At 41.5% G+C, this 25,082-nt stretch overlaps 1 protein-coding gene and 1 long non-coding RNA gene across 2 annotated transcripts in view; both read left to right on the top strand.

The window, feature by feature from the left end:
- Positions 1–6,738, top strand: part of LOC135473700 (fibrillin-1-like) — a 116,403-nt gene extending 109,665 nt beyond the window's left edge. Inside the window, exons 20-23 of the mRNA XM_064753565.1 lie at positions 530–652; positions 1,109–1,306; positions 5,784–5,975; positions 6,638–6,738. Coding sequence (XP_064609635.1) covers positions 530–652; positions 1,109–1,306; positions 5,784–5,975; positions 6,638–6,738 — 614 coding nt within the window. The remainder of the gene's footprint in view (positions 1–529; positions 653–1,108; positions 1,307–5,783; positions 5,976–6,637) is intronic.
- Positions 6,739–8,209: 1,471 nt separating this feature from the next.
- Positions 8,210–12,379, top strand: LOC135472712 (uncharacterized). Its single transcript, XR_010444550.1, has 3 exons — positions 8,210–8,323; positions 11,688–11,756; positions 12,361–12,379. It is a non-coding gene; the product is annotated as an uncharacterized LOC135472712 (long non-coding RNA).
- The last annotated feature ends 12,703 nt before the right edge of the window (positions 12,380–25,082 follow it).

Here is a 25,082-nt window from a genome sequence, read left to right as displayed (position 1 = left end):
ACTTCCCGGTACAGATAACCATTAGGCCTAGCCTTGTATATAATGAACGTCGGCACAAGCCTTCACTTTGCGGTGTAGTAAGGGAACGTGAGGCCTCGTTGGCCGAGTGGTTAGCACGCTAGCGCAGCATGATGACACAGAAGCATCCAGCTCATGCTGGCTTCCTCTCCGGTCGTACGTGGGAAGACCTGGCTGAAACCCGTGGATGGTCGTGGAGTATATTGGCATTGTGTAGATCTATACCGTACAAAAGCAAAGGAAATATCCGGTATTTATGAATGCATTCTTCTGCGTTTTGTTTTTTGTTTTTTTTTTTTTTGTTGTTGTTGTTGTTTTTCTTTTTTTTTCTTTCTTCTAAATATCCAGTGATCCAGTTATGAATAACAATTCAGGTTTGTCACTAGATGTATATTTCCTTAAGGAAGTAGGCAAATTATAGCAGAGTAGCTGTTGTGGGAAGGGTTTTGTAAACTGCTCGAAACCTCATTCCTGTAGCAGCCTGGTGAACAGAATGAATTCATGTTTTCAGATACGGATGAGTGCAGACAGAACAATGGCGGCTGTAGTCATATCTGTGTCAACACCAGGGGGAGCTACTACTGCACGTGTCCGAGCTCCTTCTTCATGACCAGCAACCGGAAAACTTGCGAAGGTAAAGCGGAAATGCACCTATAACCGTTCTCGTCTCAGTTGTCTAACACCCACTTTGGTACAGTGCTGGAGACTTTTTCAGAGGTTTTTCAGAGTGAAAAGTAACAAAAGAATTATTTAGGCTTAAGGAACTCTTTGTGAAAACGGGCTCTGTTCAATAAAGAAACACAGATGGTTCCAAATCTTAATCACAACCCATTAACAAAGCCAGTTTGTGCTTAGGCCTAAGTCAGCATTTGAGACATTACTGTAAAACTTTTTAAAGAAAAAACTGAATTTGTGATAAAAAAGATATCTTTAGAATTTCAGTTATTGATTTTTACATATAAGGCGTATTTCAACTTTTGACTGATGGCAAACCTATTGTTGATGGCAAATACCTGTTGTTGACATGCACCTGAATCTCGACACAGAAGTGACCTTGACCTTAATCTATACTGTTCTTCTCACCCCATAGAGCGCTTCTGCTACATTCTGGCCATCCCGACTTTCGGAGACATGCGCCCCAGCGGTTGCAGCACTCCCCCGGGACCGGGGATCAAAGTAGGCATTACCTGCTACTTCAGCTGCCCTAGCGCCTACAAAATGCTGGGGAGCGAGAGGAGAAATTGCTTGGCTACCGGAGAGTGGAGCGGGAGCGACACTCACTGTATAGGTCAGTCACATCTCACTACACTCACTGTATACATGTAGGTCAGTCACGTCTCATGACAATCACTGTATAAGTCAGTCACATCTCATGATACTTACTGTTTGTGCCAGTCACATCTCATGACAGTCACCGTTTAGGTAAGTCACATCTCATAACACACAGTGCATGGTTGAGTCACATTTCACGACACTCCCTGAATAGGTCAGTAACATCTGACGACACAGACTGTATAGGTCAGTCACATCTCATGACACTCATTGTTTAGGTCAGTCACATCTCACAACTTTAGTTGTACAGGTCAGTCACGTCTCACGACACTCACTGTATAGATCAGTCACATCTCACGACACTCCCGGTACAGGTCAATCACATCTCACGACATTCACTCTATAGGTCAGTGAAATCTCACATCTCATGATACCTATTGTATACGTCAGTCGCATTTCACGACACTCACTGTATAGGTTATTCACATTTAACGACACTCACTGTATAGGTCAGTCACATCTCACCGTATTCACTGTATAGGACAGTCACATCCCATGACACCTACTATATAGGTCAGTAACATCTCGGGACACTCACTGTATAGACCAGTCACATCTCATGACACTCACTGTATAGGACAGTAACATCTCATGATACTCACTGTATAGGACAGTCACATTTCATGGTACTCACTGTATAGGACAGCCACATCTCATGACACCTACTGTACAGGTCAGTCACATCTCACGACACAAGAACACAAGTCCATGGTATTCCGTTGTATCTGGCTTTGTGAAAGTGATGTAATGAAACCTAAAATAAATGTATCTGACTGAGTAGTCTATACACGATATATGAAATCCTATATTTGAAATACGATGAAAATAGAGCCTTTAACACCTCTTTATAAACCAGACCAATTTTTCACCTGGATACATAAAAGCAGACTTGTTAGCAATAGGCTACCACAAAGTTGTTCTCATTTAAGAGGTATAGTATTCATCCCCAGCTTTTATGTCGGCAGAGAAGACTCCATTTTCGGTTGCGCGACTACAATATAACAGTATTACTGTACACGTCATTTCGCTAGATTCGATACGATTAATACAGTTTGTTTCTTTGTTTATTTCATTGTCGTTTAACGCCATACTAAAGAAATTTTTCACTAATATGAGTGGAGAAAACCGGATTGCGTGACAAAAACCACCAACTTTTGGCAAATTACTACGAATTTTTTCCACACCATAAGCAGACCATATTGTTGGAAGACAAGTGGCCTTCAGGGAATGTTAGCCTACGCCAACTGCTCTACAAACGGCTTTGTAAACGGCTGTGCTAACGTCTTTACAAACGGCTGTGCAAACGTCTTTACAAACGGCTTTGTTAACGTCTTTACAAACGGCTGTGCTAACGTCTTTACAAACGGCTGTGCAAACGTCTTTACAAACGGCTTTGTTAACGTCTTTACAAACATCTTTACAAACGGCTTTACAACGGCTGTACAAACGGCTTTGTAAACGGCTGTGCTAACGTCTTTACAAACGGCTGTGCAAACATCTTTACAAACGGCTTTGTTAACGTCTTTACAAACATCTTTACAAACGGCTTTACAAACGGCTGTACAAACGTCTTTACAAACATCTTTGCAAACGGCTGTGCAAACGTCTTTAAAAACGGCCATACAAACGGCCGTGTAAACGGCTGCGCAAACGTCTTTACAAACGGCCGTGCAAACGGCTGCGCAAACGTCTTTACAAACGGCCGTGCAAACGGCCACACTAGCGCCGTCAAGCGCTTATTGTCACCAAGTCCCAGTGATCGGTGAAAGCGTGGAAATGTACAAATCCTCTGTCCAAGGCCGAGTTTGAACCCGCACATAATATGAATCAGCAATAAATTGGCATCATTAGAAACTAGTATTAAACCAGCACAAGTGTCCTATCATGGGACTGACATTACCACCGCATGGTAAAGGCTCGTGATACCAGTCCCTCATTATGAAATAAGAACACAGACACACGTATCGTGTCCTAAACATTTCTAGTTTCCTAATGTATACTGAAAAAATACATCAATCTTTATAACCATGTTTTATACAGGAGCCCACGAAATATCGGTAAGATATCACCTGTCACCATATTAGATTCATACCTCATTCAAGCAATAAACGTAAGTCAAAGAAAGGTCCAACTGAAAGTTGTGTATGACCGCTTGTCTTTGCCATCACCATCTTTCAGTGATGTAAGGGAAAGAACTCGTCCTAACCTCCCCCACATTATTAATGCTGAGTAATAATGGAATGAAAGGTGAGAAAAGACACGTTCATGTAATGGGAGACTCGAAGACGAGCTACACAAAAGGTCCAAAAGGCAGTAGAACGCATGTTTTTCTTCTGTAACGTTGCAGCGCTGAACAGGGCTATTGGCGCATAATAAACTGGTGTTAATCAAATCTGGACTCGCCCAGTAATACAGTAATGAATCTATAATGGCCGGGTTAAGGTGGATAATCGAACTGATTGTCAGATGGTGGTGGAAGCCTTGTAGGTAATCTCCCAGTTGACAGATGATGCAGCGGGATGTGTAAGATGAAGGGGCAAAGTCATTAGCAGGTGTAAAGGTTGTTGTATTGGGTGCTAACAATGGATGCGATTTGGGCTCATTTACAGTCAATTAATGACAAGGCCGATGCAGCTATTCCGATGATAACGTCCAATTATCGTGACTAATTTAACTTGGATGAGTTGATAGTATAATTATACAGCAGTTCAGAGCCAGTGTCTCTCCAAGAAGCTGGTCGAACGGCAGACCATTAATATTTAGGTCACTTCCTAGTTCAGGTGAGCCTGGCTTCTGACTTTCGATTTCTGGTGTCCTTACTATCTTTATCTTTCTATAAGATACCTTCTCCCCGTTGGAAAATTGCTACCTCTGGCCTGACAGATAATAGCTGTGGATTCTTCTGCTCTACCCTCATACCTGAGGAATATATTAAACGTTCACTGGCCACCTGGACCATTAAAGTACACGAGGCCGTCTAAGTAATGACGCAGGCGCGCTCATGGACCTGCTATGGCAACCAGCACTGTATAGGTATGACAGGTGTACGTGTTGGTAACGTTAAGAAGAGGGCAATTCATTCCTAAAGCATCTTTGGAAAGTGTGGCCGATTTTTGGGATTCATTTCATAAATCGTCACTTTAGGCAGTGTGAGAAGAACGAAACCCGCCCCGCCCATGTGAACTCCATATCAGTTCAATTCAGTGGAATTATGTAAAAATAACATTTTATAAAACCGGATCGATTCCCCCCATTCTCACACTTCGTTCACGCAGGGCTGTGGTCAATAGAGAACGTGTCTGTGGCCGTGTTTGCAGTCCAACTTTTGTACGCTGGACTGTGGCCAATAGACGACATGTCTATGGCCGTGTTTGCAGTCCAACTTTTGTACGCTGGACTGTGGTCAATAGACGACATGTCTATGACCGTGTTTGCAGTCCAACTTTTGTACGCTGGACTGTGACCAATAGACGACATGTCTATGGCCGTGTCTGCAGTCCAACTTTTTTATTACCTCATGTCTTCCACCAACATGATTTGTACGTCTGTACGTCTTAACGTCATATCTGTACGGCACATCTGTACATCATATCTGTACGTCATATCAGTACGGCATATCTGTACGTCTCATCTGTACGGCATATCTTTACATCATATCTGTACCTCATATCTGTACATCATATCTGTACGTCATATCTGTACATCATATCTGTACGTCTCATCTGTACAGCGTATCTGTCTGACATATCTGTAGGTATAATTTGTACGTGATATTTGTACGTGTAATCTGTACGTCATATCTACGCGTCATATCTGTACGTGTAATCTGTACGTGATATTTGTACGTCATATCTGTACGTGTGATCTGTACGTATAATATGTACGTCATATCTCTGCGTCATAGCTGTACGTCGTATCTGTACGTGTAATTTCTGCATCACACATGGAGGAAGTGGGTTATTAACGGTATTCCGGTTTCCTCAACCCATAAAACTGACCGCCATCGTACTAGTCAAAACTAGTAATGCCACAGACTTTATAATGGTATTTGTTGCTGGGTCGCTTGTCGCACAGCACTGACAGGTTAGAGCAATCAAACAGGACTGGTTGGCCCGGTGTCAGTATATTGTGACTGGGCAGGGTGTCACACCTGGTGTCTTCGGCATGATACTTCAGTTGCGGCAGCACTTTGGTGGCATGGACTCGCCCTGTCACAAGAAGACACAGTCTATGTACACACACCTAATGATTCCTCATAGTCGTATGACTGAAAAATTGTTAAGGACGACGTTAAACCCTAGCATACATACATACAAATATCAGTTGATGTAGATCACTAGTACAGACAATCTTTTCTATTCTGTCTGGGGTAGTACAAGCGAACTTTGACAGCATATTGTGAGTCTTGTTTTTGTTTCTGTTTAAACCCACAGCCAAGGAATGTCCCAAACTGTCTAAACAGAAAAATGGCTTGATATTCCCCAAACGCTGTACTCGCTGGAACTCTGAAGTTTCGGATAAGTGTTATTATGGGTGTAAGGCGGGGTACTCCCGGACGGGCAGTGCCTTCACCGTGTGCACAGAGGATGAGAAGTGGAGTCACCCACCCCCGCGCTGCGTCAAAGGTGAGTACCTGATACACAAACGTCTTCACCTGAGTGTTGATAGCCGAACAGTTCACCTTAATTCTCTACATGCATCATGTCAGCATTATTCGTTGATAGAACGCTTTATTGTAATTGTAATTCTTTATTTGTTTATTGAGGATTTCCCACAGCTCTATAGCCACGAGGGATCTCCTCAACATAACATCAACGTATAAACACCAACACAGAAAACAAAGAGAACAAATGACATATACAGGTACACAATAAGGTGATGGGAACAAAGAAAGATCAAAATCAAATCATATTACTGCAGGGCTTGGATGGTGAATCTATTGGATATGCTTATAAAATTATGTACAGATTTTAAGATCAACTGATTATTATTCACGCTTAGTTCAGGTGAACCAAATAAGAGTAAAGTACAAATGTGTTTAGAACAACAACAACAACGCTTTATCTTCTCTACAGGCATAGAGTCAGCCTTGTTCGTTGATAGAACACCTCACCTCCACAGGCATAGTGTCAGCCTTGTTCGTTGATTGAACGGTTTTCTTCTCCACAGGCACAGTGCCGCATTATTGGTTGATAGGAGAACGGTTCACCTTCTCTTCAGGCATAGTGCCGCATTATTGGTTGATAGGAGAATGGTTCACCTTCTGCAATCATTATTTGTTCTACAGGCATAGTGTCACGATTCACCTTCTCCACAGTCATAGCGCCAGCATTGTTCGTTGATAAAACGGTTCATCTTGTCTACAGACATCGTGTTATTTCTCGATAGAAGAACTGTTCACTTTCTCTACAGACATAGTACCATCATTATTCATTGACAGGAGAACTTATTTACAAACATCGTGTCAGCATTATTCGTTGACAGAACGGTTGACCTTTACTATACAGGCATAATATCAGCCTTATTCGTTGATACAAAGGTTCACCTTGTCTACAGGCATAGCGTTATGGTTCACCTTCTCCACAGGCATAGTGCCAGTATTATTCGTTAATGGAACGGTTCACCTTGTCTACAGCCATTGTGCCAGCATTATTCTTCGATACAACGGTTCACCTTCTCGGCAGGCATAGTGTCAACATTATTCATTGATAATACAACGGTTCACCGTCTCTGCTGGCATAGTTTCAGTATTATTCGTTGATAATACAACGGTTCACCTTCTCTGCTGGCATAGTGTCAGCATTATTTGTTGATAATACAACGGTTCACCTTCTCTGCAGGTATAGTGTCAGAATTATTCGTTGATAATACAACGGTTCACCTTCTCTGCTGGCATAGTTTCAGTATTATTTGTTGATAATACAACGGTTCACCGTCTCTGCTGGCATAGTTTCAGTATTATTCGTTGATAATACAACGGTTCACCTTCTCTGCTGGCATAGTGTCAGCATTATTTGTTGATAATACAACGGTTCACCTTCTCTGCAGGCATAGTGTCAGAATTATTCGTTGATAATACAACGGTTCACCGTTTCTGCTGGCATAGTTTCAGTATTATTCGTTGATAATACAACGGTTCACCTTCTCTGCTGGCATAGTGTCAGCATTATTTGTTGATAATACAACGGTTCACCTTCTCTGCAGGCATAGTGTCAGAATTATTCGTTGATAATACAACGGTTCACCTTCTCTGCTGGCATAGTTTCAGTATTATTTGTTGATAATACAACGGTTCACCTTCTCTGCTGGCATAGTGTCAACATTATTTGTTGATAATACAACAGTTCACCTTCTCTGCAGGCATAGTGTCAACATTATTTGTTGATAATACAACAGTTCACCTTCGCTGCAGGCATAGTGTCAGCATTATTTGTTGATAGGATAACTGTTCACCTTCTATGGATATGGTCAGGCTTATTTTAGAGATTATAATGTGCCAGCTATTATACTTAGTTGCCAGAAATATCTCCTTGTAGTAAATGGCATGGTATCACAATTCTGGCTAAATAATCAAATACAGTTATGGTATAGTTAACATGTTGTCTATCCTTGAATATTGTGGAAGAGGTTAAGTTAGACGATTGTGTTATTATGATTCAAGTGTAATTGTGTGTAAGGTTTTAGTTTTTTCATCTCTTTATATCACTGAGTTTTACATAGCGTTGTCGTCGTGATATTACGCTTCTTATATAAAATATGATCACATCATTAATTCCACATATTTCAGTAACGAAATGTCCGAAAATCATTGGACCCCTGCACGGGGAAAGTAACTGTGAGAAAGAATTAGACGGGACGACGAGATGTCAGCCAGCCTGTCCAGCCGGGAAGATGTTTTATTTCCTGTCGAACACCACTTACGTGTGTACGGGTTCAACATGGCTACCCTCTAGTACGATTCCAGATTGTGTCGGTAAGAAGAAACCGAAAGCTGCTTTTTGTTCCTTTGATATATTGATATGAAGGAGAGGATTGTCGCTGAGCCAGTCGTACATCGCGACAGCTTTAGACAGATCCACAATGTCCACTCTCATTTAACACCGATGCTATTGTCCTGTTTCCTCGCTGACTGCACGGATTAGTTCACGGGACAGAAATGCTAAAATATGGGTGTGCCAGTCGGTAAGCAAAGGGCTTCTACTTTACAAGTGTCGCCTGTTAGCTTCCACCTACGGTTATCCTTCAGTGGTGACTCATGAAAGAACTGGGCGAACTGTACAGCGTGTAATATTACATCCTGAAGCCAGCTGGCTTTCCTCGGCTAAATCATGTGTTCATGTGTCAAGGCCTCTTAGCTTTTGTGTCAAGACCTCCTAGCTTCTGTGTCAAGGCCTCCTAGTTTCTGTGTCAAAACCTCCTAGCTTCTGTGTCAAGGCCTCCTAGCTTTTGTGTCAAGACCTCCTAGCTTCTGTGTCAAGGCCTCCTAGCTTCTATGTCATGTAATATTACATCCTGAAGCCAGATGGCTTTCCTCGGCTAAATCATGTGTTCATGTGTCAAGGCCTCCTAGCTTCTGTGTCAAGGCCTGCTAGCTTCTATGTCAAGACCTCCTAGCGTTTCTGTCAAGGCCTCCTATCTTTTGTGTCAAGGCCTCCTGGCTTTTGTGTCAAGGTCTCCTAGCTTCTGTGTCAAGTCCTCCTAAGTTTTGTGTCAAGTCCTCCTAGCTTTTGTGTCAAGGCCTCCTAGCTTTTACGTCAAGGCCTCCTAGCTTCTATGTTAAGGCCTCCTAACTTCTGTGTCAAGGCCTCCTAGCTTCTGTGTCAAGGCCTCCTAGGTTCTATGCCATGTAATATTACATCCTGAAGCCAGTTGGCTTTCCTCGGCTAAATGATGCTGGTCATGTGTCAAGGCCTCCTAGCTTTTGTGTGAAGGCCTCCTGGCTTTTGTGTCAAGGCCTGCTAAGGCCTCCCAATTTAGGTAGTTCGGGTAGCTTTTTACCCAGGTCACCTCTCATACACTGTCTCTACCTAACAATCCCACCATGGCTATGTACGTGAAATATTCAGTTCCACATACATTAGCAAAAGGTAAATACCAGAGCAGGCTTTGGCTTCCCGTGAAACAAAGATATGACCTGCTTCGGTGAGTATCATAACAGCCACTTTAATTGTAACAGGTCACTGATATTGATGACCCATGGTAGGCACACTTGTAACAGGTCCCTGATATTGGTGACCCAAGGTAGACACACTTGTAACAGACCACTGATATTAGTGACCCATGATAGACACACTTGTAACAGGTCCCTGATATTGGTGACCCATGCAAAGCACACTTGTTACTGACCCCTGATATAAGTGACCCATGCTAGGCACACTTGTTACAGAACCCTGATGTTGATGACCCATGCTAGGCACATTTGTAATAGACCCCTGATATTAGTGACCCATGCTAGACACACTTGTAATAGACCCCTGATGTTAGTGCCCCATACTAGACACACTTGTTACCGACCCCTGCTATAAGTGACCCATGCTAGACACACCTGTAACAGACCTCTGATATTAAAGAACCATGCTAAACACACTTGTAATAGACCTCTGATGCTAGTGACCCATGCTAGACACACTTGTAACAGAGCCCCGATATTAGTGACCTATGTTAGGCACATTTGTTACCGACCCAGATGTTAGTGACCCACGCTAGGCACACTTGTCACAGACCCCTCATATTAATGACATCACTTCTTACCAACCCCTGGTGTTAGTGGGCCGTGCTAGTCACTCATGTTACCGATCCCTGGTGTTAGTGCCCCATGCTGAGCACACTTGTTACCTACACCCGGTGTTCGTGACCCATGCTGAGCACACTTGTTACCGATCCCTGGTGTTAGTGACCCATGCTGAGCACACTTGTTACCTACACCTGGTGTCAGCGCCCCATGCTGAGCACACTTGTTACCTACACCCGGTGTTCGTGACCCATGCTGAGCACAGTTGTTACCTACATCTGATGTCAGTGACCCATGCTGAGCACACTTGTTACCTACACCCGGTGTTCGTGACCCATGCTGAGCACACTTGTTACCTACATCTGATGTCAGTGACCCATGCTGAGCACACTTGTTACCTACACCCGGTGTTCGTGACCCATGCTGAGCACACTTGTTACCTACATCTGATGTCAGTGACCCATGCTGAGCACACTTGTTACCTACCTCTGGTGTTCGTGACCCATGTTAAACACACTTGTTACCGAGCCATGGTGTTCGTGACTCATGCTAGGCAGATTTGTTACTTACACATTGCGTTTGCGACCCATGCTGAACACACTAGTTATCTACACCTTGTGATTGTGACCCATGTTAAACACACTTGTTACCGAGCCCAGGTGTTCGTGCCCCATGCTGAGCACACTTGTTACCTACCTCTGGTGTTCGTGACCCATGTTAAACACACTTGTTACCAACCCCTGTTGTTAGTGACCCATGCTAGACAGATTTGTTACCAACACCTTGCGTTGGTGACCCATGCTGAGCACACTTGTTACCTACCTCTGGTTTTCGTGACCCATGTTAAACACACTTGTTACCGAGCCATGGTGTTCGTGACTCATGCTAGGCAGATTTGTTACTTACACATTGCGTTTGCGACCCATGCTGAACACACTAGTTATCTACACCTTGTGATTGTGACCCATGTTAAACACACTTGTTACCGAGCCCTGGTGTTAGAGACCCATGCTAGGCAGATTTGTTACCTAAACCCGGTGTTCGTGACCCATGCTAGGCAGATTTGTTACCTACATCTGGTGTTCGTGACCCATGCTGAGCACACTTGTTACCTACACCTGGTGTTCGTGACCCATGTTAAACACACTTGTTACCGAACCATGGTGTTCGTGACCCATGCTGAGCACACTTGTTACCTACACCTGGTGTTCGTGACCCATGTTAAACACACTTGTTACCGATCCCTGGTGTTAGTGACCCATGCTAGGCAGATTTGTTACCTACACCTTGCTTTCGCGACCCATGCTGAAGACACTAGTTATCTACACCTGGTGTTCGTGACCCATGTTAAACATACTTGTTACCGAGCCCTGGTGTTATTGACCCATGCTAGGCAGATTTGTTACCAACACCTTGCGTTCGCGACCCATGCTGAACACACTAGTTACCTACACCTGGTGTTCGTGACCCATGTTAAACACACTTGTTACTGAGCCCTGGTGTTTGTGACCCATGCTGAGCACACTTGTTACCGAGCCCTGGTTTTAGTGACGCACAAGTCCTTCACAAATTTCCCGGACACAGATTTCCCTTTCTCTTCCCGTAGGTGTGCACCATCAAGACAGCGAGGGATGCGAGAACGGGTCCGAGTACAGAGCCAACATCTCCTCCTGTGGTAAGTAAACTGTGTGCAGTCCAGTTCATTGATATCGTCTGTCCAGTTCATTGATGTTGTCTGTCCAGTTCATTGATGTTGTCTGTCCAGTTCATTGATGTCGTCTGTCCAGTTCATTGATGTTGTCTGTCCAGTTCATTGATGTTGTCTGTCCAGTTCATTGATGTCGTTAGCAATCTGGTGAGTAATTGTTTACTTACCGAAGGCTCCAATGTCCTGTGTTAAGGGGGAGGATCAGTGGTTATCCAGGCCATGCAAAAACAATGGCATTAGTTTATACCTTCTCCAGAAGGTAAGAAATGCCCTTCAGTCAAGACTATATCCTTTGTGTATTTTAATATTAACCTGAAAACTAGGATTTCCTGGATTCTTGCCAATCATTTTCTGTGAAAAAATTCAATACATAGATCTGTAATGTTGTCTATTATGCTTTCTGGAATGCCACATTCCAGAAAGACTTTTCATCAGACTTTTAGCAGAAAAGTTTGGATGTCCTTGTGTAGCGGGAAACTAATGAAGTTACCCACTGTGTTCAATGTATTTGTATCGTCTTGAACCACGTATATGTTTTAAGTTGCTTAGAAAAGTGAATTTCTGTTTCCAGTCCAGTGTCCATCGGGGTGGTTCCGGAAATCTCCGTCCAATAAAAGTGGCCCCCAAGGCTGTTTACCTTGCCCCCTGGGGTCATACCAGAAGCACGTGGGGTCTTCTCGTTGTCTGCCCTGTCCTGACGGCTGGACAACCTCCGTGTCAGGGGGAGCTAACTCCGTAGAAGAGTGTGACGTAAACATCGAGGAATTTTCCGGCGACGTCGAAGATTTTAGTGAGAACAGTGGAGAAGAGAAAAATATATCAGGAGAGGAAACTAGCGACGTACTAGCGACGTAGTTACCATGTAGTTCTGTATATCAAGAGAAGATATAAGCAACTCAGTTACCACGTAGTTTTGTACAGCAAGAAATTAGCAAAGTAGTTGCCATGTAGATCTGTACGAAAATAGAGAGTTCCGCAATGTAGTTACCACGTACACTAATTCTGTATATCAGGAAAGGGTACTAGCGACGTAGTTACCACTTATACGTGGTTCGGTATATCAAGAGAAGAGAGTAGCAACGTTGTAATACGTAGTTCTGTGGATGAAGTGATGAGATTACCAACGTAGTTACCATGTAGTTCTGAGTATCAAGAGAAGAGATTAGCAATGTACATGTAGTTACCACAGTTCTGTATATGAAGTGATGAGATTAGCAACGTAGTTAACAGGTAGTTCTGTACATGAAATGAAGAGATTAGCAACGTATTTACCAGGTAGTTCTGTATGAGAGAAGAGATTATCAACGTAGTTCTATATTTCAGGCGAGGATCCAAGTGCCGTAGTTATCAAGTAGTTCTGCATTTCTGAAGATGAGTCTAGCGGTGTAATTACCATGCAGTTCTGTAAAAGAGAGTCATTAGCAGCGAATTATTCGGTGTGATTTTTTGTTGGCGACAGCTGCTAGTACATTTACTTCTTCATGTCCACAATGTACAAACATGCGCGCAGAGGGGCTTACTACATCTGATTTCTGTCTCCTATTTTTCTCAGCTCAGCTATCATAATCTGTACTCTCGGTTTTACTAAATAATTCTACCTTCGCATTAGTTTGCTTCCCGTGAACACTGAAGACTTTAACATTTCAATTAACTCTGATGAATTGGCGCATCGACAGCTTCCTAACATCGTCATCCGCCATTTTTGAATCACCTGACTCTGTTGCAAGCCCCCCCCCCCAACCCCCGTCGGTCGGCTGTACGAATAGCCAAAACGTATAGGAATAGACTACGTAGATGTACATCATGGATGCTGCGATAGGCAATGTGGACGACAAGATGGCAGGAAGTCAGACTTTTTTGGGTACTGACAAAACCTTTTTTTGTGGCACATAAGGTTGACGTGCCTAGCAAAGCACGTGGTTCAAGAACAGTTGGCGTAAATGCAACTATTCAGAATGTAGCCGAAGGTTCGGTTATAGCCATGCATTCTCGGAGTCTTGCTTGGATTTATCTGTCGGGTTTAGTCCGTTGGCGAACGCTGTATTGATAACTTTGTATTATCTGACTATAATTGTACTCGTAAAGGGGGAATGGATCATTAGTTAGATTGATATTTATATAACCAGTTATAACATATATAATTCGGTGTTCAAACCGCGCTTTTCCGTGTTAATGAGGCCTCATGGATACCGCTGGACGTCGTGTTTCCTTTTCTGGGCTGAAGATAACCCCATAGCACCTCTACGTCAGGACTATTTAAGAAGTATTATATATAATTGTAGGTGTTGTATGGCCCATACATTGTCGATGATTTTATTTTTGTTATAGATGAATTGTTGATACCAATGTTTTACCGTGTGAATTCCAGAAATTGTATGTTGTCTGAGTATCTGGCAATATTTGGAAAATAAACGTTTTATTCCATTCTTTTGTAGTACGATGCCGTTTCTGTTCATGGTAAAAGTTCAAGATGTTAAAGTGCAAGCCAGTCTGACTACAATGAAGGTGTAGAGTAAAAAAAATAAATCTGAGATAAGATCGCACACCGTCTCAATTAGACGTTACGAAAATCTGTCTTGCGGAGAAAGGTAATGTGGCCCATTTAGTTAGGTAATGCGCATCAATCGAAATTCAGACGTGGCGCTACTACATGTACACAGAGCCAACACTTCACATGATGTCGCTCGTAGGGTTTCACGTCACAAGACGTTCGGCTCTTTTAGTTAAGACTGTAATCCATATTCAATCGACCTTGTCTGCTTATCTTTAAGAAAGACCTGATAACAGCTGAAAAGGCCTTTGAGTATGTCATAACTATGCCCACATCTTGCGCAGGGCGATTGTGTGGTTTTTCTACCTCTTCATAAAATAAAGCTTGTGTAATGTGTAAACGTTCAATTGGACATTGAACGAAGAGCAGACTTCCAAAACTCTCCTCAGATAACGATTGCTCCAGTCAAGGTTGTCTTTGTTTTCACCTAATAACTAATAAGAGTAATTTAAACTGGAGTTTAGTGTTTAACCTGTTATACTGTCCATTTACGCAACAGCGAGAGGGATAAACCGTTCCTGCAGTTCTCAGTCCTGGGTTAGGGTAGAAAAATCGTGTGAAAAATGCATCGAAGTGACAGCCGATTGACTGGGGTATTGTACCTTTTCTTATTTTATCAATCCATCGCTGAAAGATTAGTGAAGTACAAAATTCTCTTGTGTAATGTGTAAACAAAATGAGCTCAGTTAATTAACGGTTTCGGAAGAAAAAACTGCATAGTGGACCAGTAGCTTTATAAAGAACACTGTTTACTAAGGGCAAACCGCTACAATCATATAGTAATCGAAGAAAATAAGTGCTTTTAAGCCCCAAACTCAGTACAGTTTACACAGACCATATTCATGCTGCTCTCATGTTCATAAACAACATATTCATGCTGTTCTCAGGTTCATACAGACCATATTCATGCTGTTTCTTCTTTACAGAGACCGTATTCATGCTGTTTTCATGTTCATACAGGCCATATTCAGGCTGTCCTCATGTTGATACAGACCATGTTCAGGCTGTCCTCATGTTCATACAGGCCATATTCAGGCTGTTCTCATGCTCATACAGACCATATTCAGGCTGTCCTCATGCTGATACAGACCATGTTCATGCTGTTCTCAGGTTCATACAAACCATTCTCATGCTGTCGTCATGTTCATACAGACCATATTCAGACTGTTCTCATGTTCATACAGACCATATTCATGTTGTTTCTTCTTTACAGAGACCATATTCAGGCTGTTTTCATGTTCGTACCGACCGTATTAATGCTGTTCTCATGTTGGTACAGACCGTATTAATGCTGTTCTCATGTTCATACAGACCATATTCATGCTGTTTCTTCTTCACAGAAACCGTATTCCTGCTGTTTTCATGTTCGTACAGGCCGTATTTATGCTGTTCTCATGTCCACAAAGACCGTATCCATGCTGTTCTCATACACCGGTCCCAAAGGCTCAGTTAGTAGAGCGTCCACTTTGGGGGCGGTAGGTCCAGGACTCCTTCGTCGGCATATGGCTGAAAAATTGCTAAGTATGACGTTAAACCCCAAGTATTCACTCACTCATGTTCATACAGACCTTATTCATACAGTTTCTTGTTCGCACAGACTGTATTCATGCTGTTTTCATGTTCATAACGAATGTATTCATGCAGTTTCTTGTTCAAACAGACAGTATTCATGATGTTCTCATGTTCATACAAACCGTATTCATGATGTTCTCATGTCCGTACAAACCGTATTCATGCTGTCCTCATGTTCGTACAAACCGTATTCATGCTGGTTTACGGTTCACAGAGATCATACTCATGCTGGCTTCCGGTTCACTCCAAACTATTCTCATGTTGTTCTCCGGTTCAGGAAGAACATATTCATGTTGTTCCCTTGTTTTCTCAGAACATATTCATTCTGTTTTCAGTTTTATCCAGACCATAACTATGATGTTGTCAAGTACAACCAGATATACATGAACTTTTACACAAACCATGCTCGTGCTCTTCTCTGATTCGACACACACACAAAACAATTACATTTTACCTCATCCTATCTCAGTATTGGCCTCATCTGTGCACGTGTATCCGCTCGGTAATAAAGTTAATCTAATTCGTGAAATTTTTACAAACTTTAGAATCATTTTAACAATATAAATAACACAGGTAAGATTCTGATATTTACTATACGACAATACTTTGAGCTATTCTTGGTGAATACAGAAAATGTCAATTGGATAGCGAATGTTGATTTTTGGCCAAAATCTTCGGTACTGGTATCTTTCGGTATTTTAATGAATCAGTCCATGTTCACCGTTGTTCGCTGAACCACAACACACATCATGACTAACAGTCATTTCACTTAATGTCAGTTGCACGTCCTATACTTAAGGTTTAATCATGTTTAATCAGCCTTGTGTGTCAGATGTAATAGAACTACAATGACAGGAGAGCGAACGTTAGACCTACAGTCATGCCGAAAGAATATCGTCACAATAACAGATATACTGTCCAAATGTATAACCGTTCCAATGTAAAATCAAACCGGATAGAAAACGCTACGTCCAAATTTATGGGACTTAGTACTGTTCATAACTCTACAAGTTGTCAAAAACGTAGCCACATTCTTTGAGATAATTTATTCTTTATTCAGTAACAGTCAGTATAAGACAAGAATTTCATACATTACAAATACAACAAGCAAGATAGCAAAAAGCATTTAAAGTGTCAAATAAACATGTAAGTGAGTAAGAGGCGGGAAATAAAGCCTATGTGGAGAAAAGAAACGGGGCTGACTGATAGTAACAGCGTATGAGCGGAAATCACTGTTATCCGCAATATTACTCAAGTGTTTCTCTTTAATATTATCTGAAATAAGAAATGAGAAGTGGCAATTTTCATTCTGTGTTTATTTTTATTTATTTCTTTCATTGGTGTTTTACGCCGTACTCAAGAATATTTCACTTATTCGACAGCGGCCAGCATTATTGTGGGAGGAAACCGGACAGAGGGGAAACTCCTTTCCTTTCTGGTAGGCCTTTAAAATGGATCAAATGCAGAGGTAAAGTTTTCGTGAAAGCCCTGTGGATTTTTTTAAGATGTTTTAAACATCTTAGTGCTGGAAGGTTGAAGGGACTATATATGAGCTTTAACAATCTGGAGACAAGAGAACATGCTGAGTTGAAAATAGCAAGAGTATTTACTTGCTGGAATAAAGGTAAGATATGGAAAAATCTTGTAGTGATTTTACTAATTGCACGATTTTGCGAAATATTCAAAAGCGTTTAGTGGGTGCTACAGATGTTACTCCTCAGAGCATTAGCCTAGTGGATGATTCAGATGTTAGCCGGCAGAGTTCTGGCGTAGTGGGTGCTTACAGATGTTAGCCCGCAGAGCACTGGCGTAGTGAGTGCTACAGACGTTACCCCGCACGGTCTTAGCACAGAAAAGATACGATAAAATGAGGATAATCAGGGCAATAGGGTTTTTTCTGTTATTTAAATTCTTTATGCATCTTGCAGTTCCTATGCCGCGCGAAAGTTTATTTGAAATATATCTAATATGTGATGTGTGTGACAAACTTTTGTTGAACACAACGTGAAAGAAAAGAATTCAGGTTCTAATTCAATTTCATAGTTAGGTATTTTTACCTCCATGATATCTGAAGAAAAAAATTTCTTGCACAGTTTATTGATCGTGCATTTAGTTTTCTTTCTATCGAGTGTAAAGCTTATTGAAATGTAGCCAGCAATGAACTGACTCCAGCACACGCCCCAATATTAATAACTTCCTCAGTGTTACAATCCAACAAAGAAAGAGGCAAGTGTAATTAAAAAAATAGAATTAAGTTGAGAAGAGGAGAAAAGTTACCAGTGATATAGATAAAAGAAGAGTATGGGTCCAAATATGAAGCCCTGTGGCACTCCACGGCCTTCGCGTCCAGATTTAAATATAGGTGTAGCTTTACCTGTTTTAAACACTAATATGTCGTTGTGCCCCGTATTTACAGTGCTTCTGCTCTTGAAAACGCCACACATGACGCACTACCCAGCCGTTCACTTCATACCTACACCCGTCTATTAGTACCTGAACCATAGTCTTATGTCAACTATAGCTGGCGAATCGAGGGAAATACAAAAAATGGCTAATTTTAAGATATTTGCTTTCACCGGATCTGGATTTGAACACGCAACTTCCATTTCGGAAGAATATGAAAATGAAGGCATTCCTCTTGTTTAATGTGAGAAGTAGTTTTAATGTGTAAAATAGTTGTCTTAGGAAATTGTTGTCGATGTTACACTGAGCGGAGATTTCGTGTTACCCATTAATGGAAAGCGTGAAAGAAGAAATGGACAAGTGTTACAACATGCTAGCAAAAGTTAAGACTTCTTGTGGTCATTTACATGGTTTGCATGGTCTTTGTTGCATGGTTTGACCATGCAAATAAAAATAAAGTAATACATATTAATAGCCGTTTTACAAATATAACTTCCGATTAATCAGAACAATTCTTTAATGTAAATAAACATGAAACTATGTCTTACGTAAACTGGACAGTATAGATATCCCTCTGTCTCTCTTATTTTGTGGCGTTCCTGCGTGACTCCCTTCACTGCGTTTGAAAACTGTCTCTATTGAACGGTGAAGTAAAAATCTCCTGCAGCGATGTAAGTCTGGTACAGTAGCTGTCCGGCAACAGAAGCGCGGGCGTTCAGCTGTGCAGACATGCCCACGACAATAGAAGCGCGGGCGTTCAGCTGTGCAGACATGCCCACCACAATAGAAGCGCGGGCGTTCAGCTGTGCAGACATGCCCACCACAATAGAAGCGCGGGCGTTCAGCTGTGCAGACATGCCCACCACAATAGAAGCGCGGGCGTTCAGCTGTGCAGACATGCCCACCACAATAGAAGCGCGGGCGTTCAGCTGTGCAGACATGCCCACCACAATAGAAGCGCGGGCGTTCAGCTGTGCAGACATGCCAACCACAATAGAAGCGCGGGCGTTCAGCTGTACAGACATGCAAACGGGTCACACGTATACAGCGCCATCGACAGGAACTGTGTAATTGTTTCCCAGAACTTACAGCACCAAATTACCGGAAAGTGTCCGTAACCACGTGTTTTCATGCCGGGCGGTACTTCCGTTGACTAAGCCCGTAAACATCTCGAACAAATGTGCTCTTTAGCGTTGACGTCACTGTAAACAAGCAAGACGAATGGCATCAGCGTTATGATTACATTATTAACCAGGGTACTATGTGCTGTTTTTATCTGAAAATGGTTTCGAGATGGTCGAAACATCCCCTGGGGATAGAAACCTCTCCATTCTGAACCAAGCAAGGCTAACCCCCTCCCAGGCATCTGTGAACTAGGGAGCCATCCCAGGCATCTGTGTACAAGCGGAATGTAGATACCCTCACATACATCTGTATGTATGTATGTATGTGTATTTATGTATGTATGCGTGTATGTATGTATGCTGGGGGTTTTACATCGCACTAAAACATTTTTCAGTCATATGACAACGAGGAGTCATTAGGTATGTGAAGATATACTGTGTGTTCTTGTGGCAGGGCGAGTCAACCCCATCCATTCACATTATACATTACACCAGTTCTGCCATAGGCACCAGACATGGCATCCCACCCATTCACATTATACATTACACCAGTTCTGCCAGAGGCACCAGACATGGCACCCCACTCATTCACATTATACATTACACCAGTTCTGCCAAAGACACCAGACATGACACCCCACCCATTCACATTATACATTACACCAGTTCTGCCAAAGACACCAGACATGACACCCCACCCATTCACATTATACATTACACCATTTCTATAATGTTTCACTTCTGAGCGTCAAGCGAGACAACAACAAATCTTTGGTACGACACGACTCGAGTATGTTTCCACGTCTCCCGACTTCTATGCGGACGCTCTAAACATTAGGTTACTGAAGCAGACAAGCGTGTACCATGGGAATCCAGGGGCCTTCCCAGACATCGGTGTACCTTGGGAATCTACGGGCCTTCCCAGGCATCTGTGTGCACCCCCCCCCCCCCCCCCCCAGCGAAATTCAGGGACCTTTTACATATTGCACATTGAATTTTTGCTATTGTTTTAGAATAATGAAAAAATTCAGCCTCAACTGCACACGTTACCGTTCAAAAAATTACTAAAATTTATAAATCAGTTCGCATGATAACGGTTTTGAATCATTGCAAATAGCAGAGGAACAAGCCTGATTTACTCAAATGTAATAATTTGAGCTCTTCTTGACAAATGCAGAATATCTGAGTAAATTAGCGAATGTGGATCTTTTCCCAAAATATCCTGTATAGGCTATTTAACGTTACCATTGTTATTATTACACAGCACAGATATTCCTCTTGTCTGCTTTCCAACCTGTAACCCAACACAGCCATTGTCAAAGACTACTGGGCAAACTGGCCTGTCACTAAACCCAGGAAGCCATATCTGAACACCAGACAGCTGATTGGTGTACCTAGTCTACCTGTCTTGTAGGTTTTGTTCCAAACCTGACGTGGTCTGGACCAATTTTCAGCACTGTGCTCCTTTCTATCACAGTAGGCAACATTAAATTATGTTAGTAAAACCATTTACAACCGCCATCCAATAACCTACTTATTCCCAACAGCACCAATGGGTCAGTGGACGATGAAGGAATGCGTTTTCTTCTCCTGGGACTGATTCTAATGCGTTAACACCTTCTAATTTAATCATCTAACCATCTAATTTAATTAAACTTAAAATCTGTCATATAATCTCTATCATACAGCAGACCTAGAATCGTATGTTAAACATTACTGTATGCAAGGTAATGAAAAGTAATGTGTTGACTGATGCCTGGTAGTGTCCATTTTATATGTCGGATTTCGACAGATGTGTTTGAGTATACATTGACTCATTAATAAATGAAATATTATGCCAAATGCTCAAAGACATTTGAAAGATCGATGGCGACTGAGAACAATTTAATCTCAAGTTAACCAATGGATCCATCCATTACCTGTGTGGGATACAGCTCTCTCAACTACAATATTTCCTTTTCAAGAGTATTCAGCTTAGCTTTAGAATGCTATGACTTATGTTATGATGATCAGTAAACAGGCGCCTCGGATACATTTTCAGTTTTAGTGAGAAAAAAGCGTAAAACATGCTGAGGTGAATATAGTAGGCCTGCCGGCTGTGAAGCATTCCGCGCTGAGCGTATCAATTAGCCATTATCGGTACAGCAGACACGGTTCTGTGCTGTTTGACACTTTGCGTGTCGCATGAAAAACGGAAACACTCTAGTATTTTGGAACTGAGAGGATCTTTACACAGATTACAAACTTAACATAAAACCCTGCAGATAATCCGTCAGAACATTTTTCTAAGATTATTAAACCCACGCCAAGGATGTAGTTTGTGCTTTGGATAGCGAAATGAAGAATCTTAGGTACAACAAACATTTTATGTTCTTATGACAAACTCGGTTAGTAATAGACAATTTCATTCTATTGTTGGATTTTAAAATATTATATTAGGTAAAGCTTTACGATCTTCCTTCATTTGCCATTTTGTTTCTGATTTAGCTTACGGCCTTATAATGTTTTAAACATCCCCCAAAACCACTCTGGATTGCAGTTAATGTTTTTTTTATACTTGCTGATAATTCCGAAGCCATTTATGTTTTTAATCTTGATGCTTGAAGGAGTGAAGTGTTTTGTCTTCCGGACACTTCTGAGATGATCCTGAGATAGTTTGTGGTTCATTTTTCTGTCGTACTTTTTGGACACATGCATATTTTTTCTTATACAGATTCTCCGTCTAAACTGTTCTCAAGATCTCGATAATGGGAAGCAGTCGCCACGAATGGTAGTGTTACTTAAGTGGCCTCACACTCGGTGCGTACGAGATCACTTGTCACCACCAATATAGAATATACATTCAGCTGGTCTCCTTAAGTTACCTGTTAAGGCCCATGTAAAAGGCTCAGCTCTGTGCGATCTATGCCAAAGGAAGACGGAAACCCAAGAACATTTATTTTTGGAATGTAGCAGAAGTAAGGAATTCTGGAAAGATATATGAGAGTGGTTCAAAACTTGCTCGCATGTCTCAGTGAATTTAACGAAACGTATAGTTTTTTGGGGGAGTGGATGGCACAGATAGTGCTTTGATACCATGATAATCTCGGATAAAATTTCGAAAACAAATACCGAAAGCTTCAGCTTTTTAATATGATCCTAGACAATACAGAAAAATTGAAAGGTTATCATTTTTATGTACAAGGAAAGAACTAGCCATTGACAGACGATGGGAAAAGAAAAAAAGTACGGCCTTAAACTCCAATCAGTCATTTTGTCCATTAACCAATGATGTTAAAAGTGCAGAATTCGTGGTCATACAGTATAGAGAAAATTGGTCTTTAACACCTTGTATGCAAAATTTTTCAAAACATTGTAAAATAAAATTTATATTATATTATATTTCAACGAAAGTCAGCAGCAGACTATTTGCTTCAGTAACCAAAGAACCGGATATGCCAGCTAAAACCCCTGAAGATTTCTTTTATATAATAAAACTGCAAGATTTCCAGCCTTTCTTACGGAAGCCCATTTGTGTCCACAGTGAAGAAAAAATTGGGAGTAAAACAGTCGAAATTTCGACTTTTTCTCTTGAAATTTCGGTTTTCTCATGTCAAAATATCGACTTTTTCTGGAAATTTCTACTTTCTTTTCTCGGAATTTCTACTTTTTTTCTTTCAGTGACACTCTCTGATGACACACAGAGACACCGTATGCAGTAACACGTAAGGTATGTGTGTATGGTTTGCTCCTAATCGCGATACTAGCTAGGTGACATAAGAAGGCAGAAATTTCGATTTTTTTACATCCAATTTTTTTTCATCGAGACACTAATGGGCTTCCATATTTCTAAAGTTCTGATTGAAACTAATCAAATTTCTCGAGTTGAAATAAATATAGCTATTATTCTTGGATATTAAAGGTTTTTCCAGAGAGCCAAAGTGAGTCATGATTTCAAACGTTTCCCACACGTCTTTAGACCTTTCATTATTTCGGAACGCTTGAAAAACTAGTGCGTTGATGAGACCAGATTAGCTTGTTTATAAGTATTCTTGGTCCACAGAGGGGAAAGAGTATCTGTGAATGATGCACAGTCGGTACTCCCTCTCCTCACCAGTGGAGGGAGGAGAGACTTTAAGGCACTGCCGGGGTTAACCTTGTGTGGATTCCTGGAAGTGATTTAATGGTTCAGTCGGCCCATATCTGAGGCTCTGGATAAAACATTTACAGATCTTAGACATTTGATCTAACCGGCAATAGTATAAAAGAGCGCCGCATGAATGTCTTTTACCAATCCCAAGTCAACATTATCAAGTCCTGCTTTTTACGGTTTTCTCTGCTACACATTGGTATCGATTTCACATGGCCTTCACATCAGATGTACTGCTGCAAAGATTCTTTGATGTGACAGGAAATATCAAACCGAAAAAAGTGTTACTTAAAAGGCTACACTAAAAAGAAACAGATGATCCCAAGATAAGTGACAAAAACTCGAAGATTTGTAAAAATGGACAAAATCCACGACGGATTAAAAATGACATTCATTTTCTTTACTGGAATTCTTCAGTGATTCTCTTTGTCTCCCCGGCTGACTGTTTGATCGATGGATTAATAACTGGATCATCGATGAGACATGAGAAACCTCAACTTAGTTCACAGCGAATTTCCCGGGAAGAAACTTTGTCAGCTTTATCACTGAAATGTTTAAGACAAATCACCATCATACGAAAATCAACGACGTACTTCCTAATTGGTATACGGGAACACATATGTTTATCGTCTTTCTTTCTATCGCCCTGATATGATTGCAATATTACCGGAGTGGCGTCAAGCCATAATTACTTATTCACTCCTTCCTTTCCAACATCATCAACATAATGTTTTTATACATTTTTGAGCAGTCATGTTTTGGTGAAACGCATGTAATTCTGAGCTCTTCATTGTCTGGAGGTAATATTTCATAACATTCAACAAATTTTCGTATTGCTCTCGCTCTTCGTTTCAGCTTCAAGATGGTGATACGTATCTATGTGTGAACAACGCCTAAATCAGTCGTGCAAAGGATTTCCAGAAATTCTGCAATTACTAACAGACCATGATCTAACTGCAGGTGGACCATAAGAGACACGTCTTTTGCTGGTTTTGTTTTATTCAAAGCCAACAAAACATCAAACAGATTAAAACCTCTTGTTATAGGGAGTATATGCAATGGATTTTCATTTTCAGTATAGCTGATCTAAGATTTTTTTTTACTTTTAGCACAAAAACAACGAAAACCTGACATCTATTCAAATGTTGAAACGGTAAACCCTTACACCATTTAGAAAGCAGGTCTGATTACTTACCGTCTTCCAGCATAATTCCGAACAACCTTGGGGCCGTTTACATGGTAAATTATATTCCTCATATAAGGCACTGTGGTGGCTCCTCTAAGTGTCTTGAGCTTTTAATTACGCTTTTTTATATCACAATTGTCTCACAGGACGGTGTCAATATGCCGATGTATTCAAAGGAGTGTCTGGGGAGAGCGCCATTGTGCACGACATGACATGACACCTGGTATCACACCTCGCAGAACACTTCATACAGTCACAATATGGTCGATTACACGCGAATAACCAGTCTATCTTCTGCATGGGGACACAGGGACAACCAGTCTAACTT

The sequence above is a fragment of the Liolophura sinensis genome, chromosome 8 (genome assembly GCF_032854445.1).
Source record: "Liolophura sinensis isolate JHLJ2023 chromosome 8, CUHK_Ljap_v2, whole genome shotgun sequence".
NCBI lineage: Eukaryota > Metazoa > Mollusca > Polyplacophora > Chitonida > Chitonidae > Liolophura > Liolophura sinensis.
The sequence above is the reverse complement of the archived record's forward strand: the minus strand, read 5'-3'. Positions and strand labels throughout refer to the sequence as shown.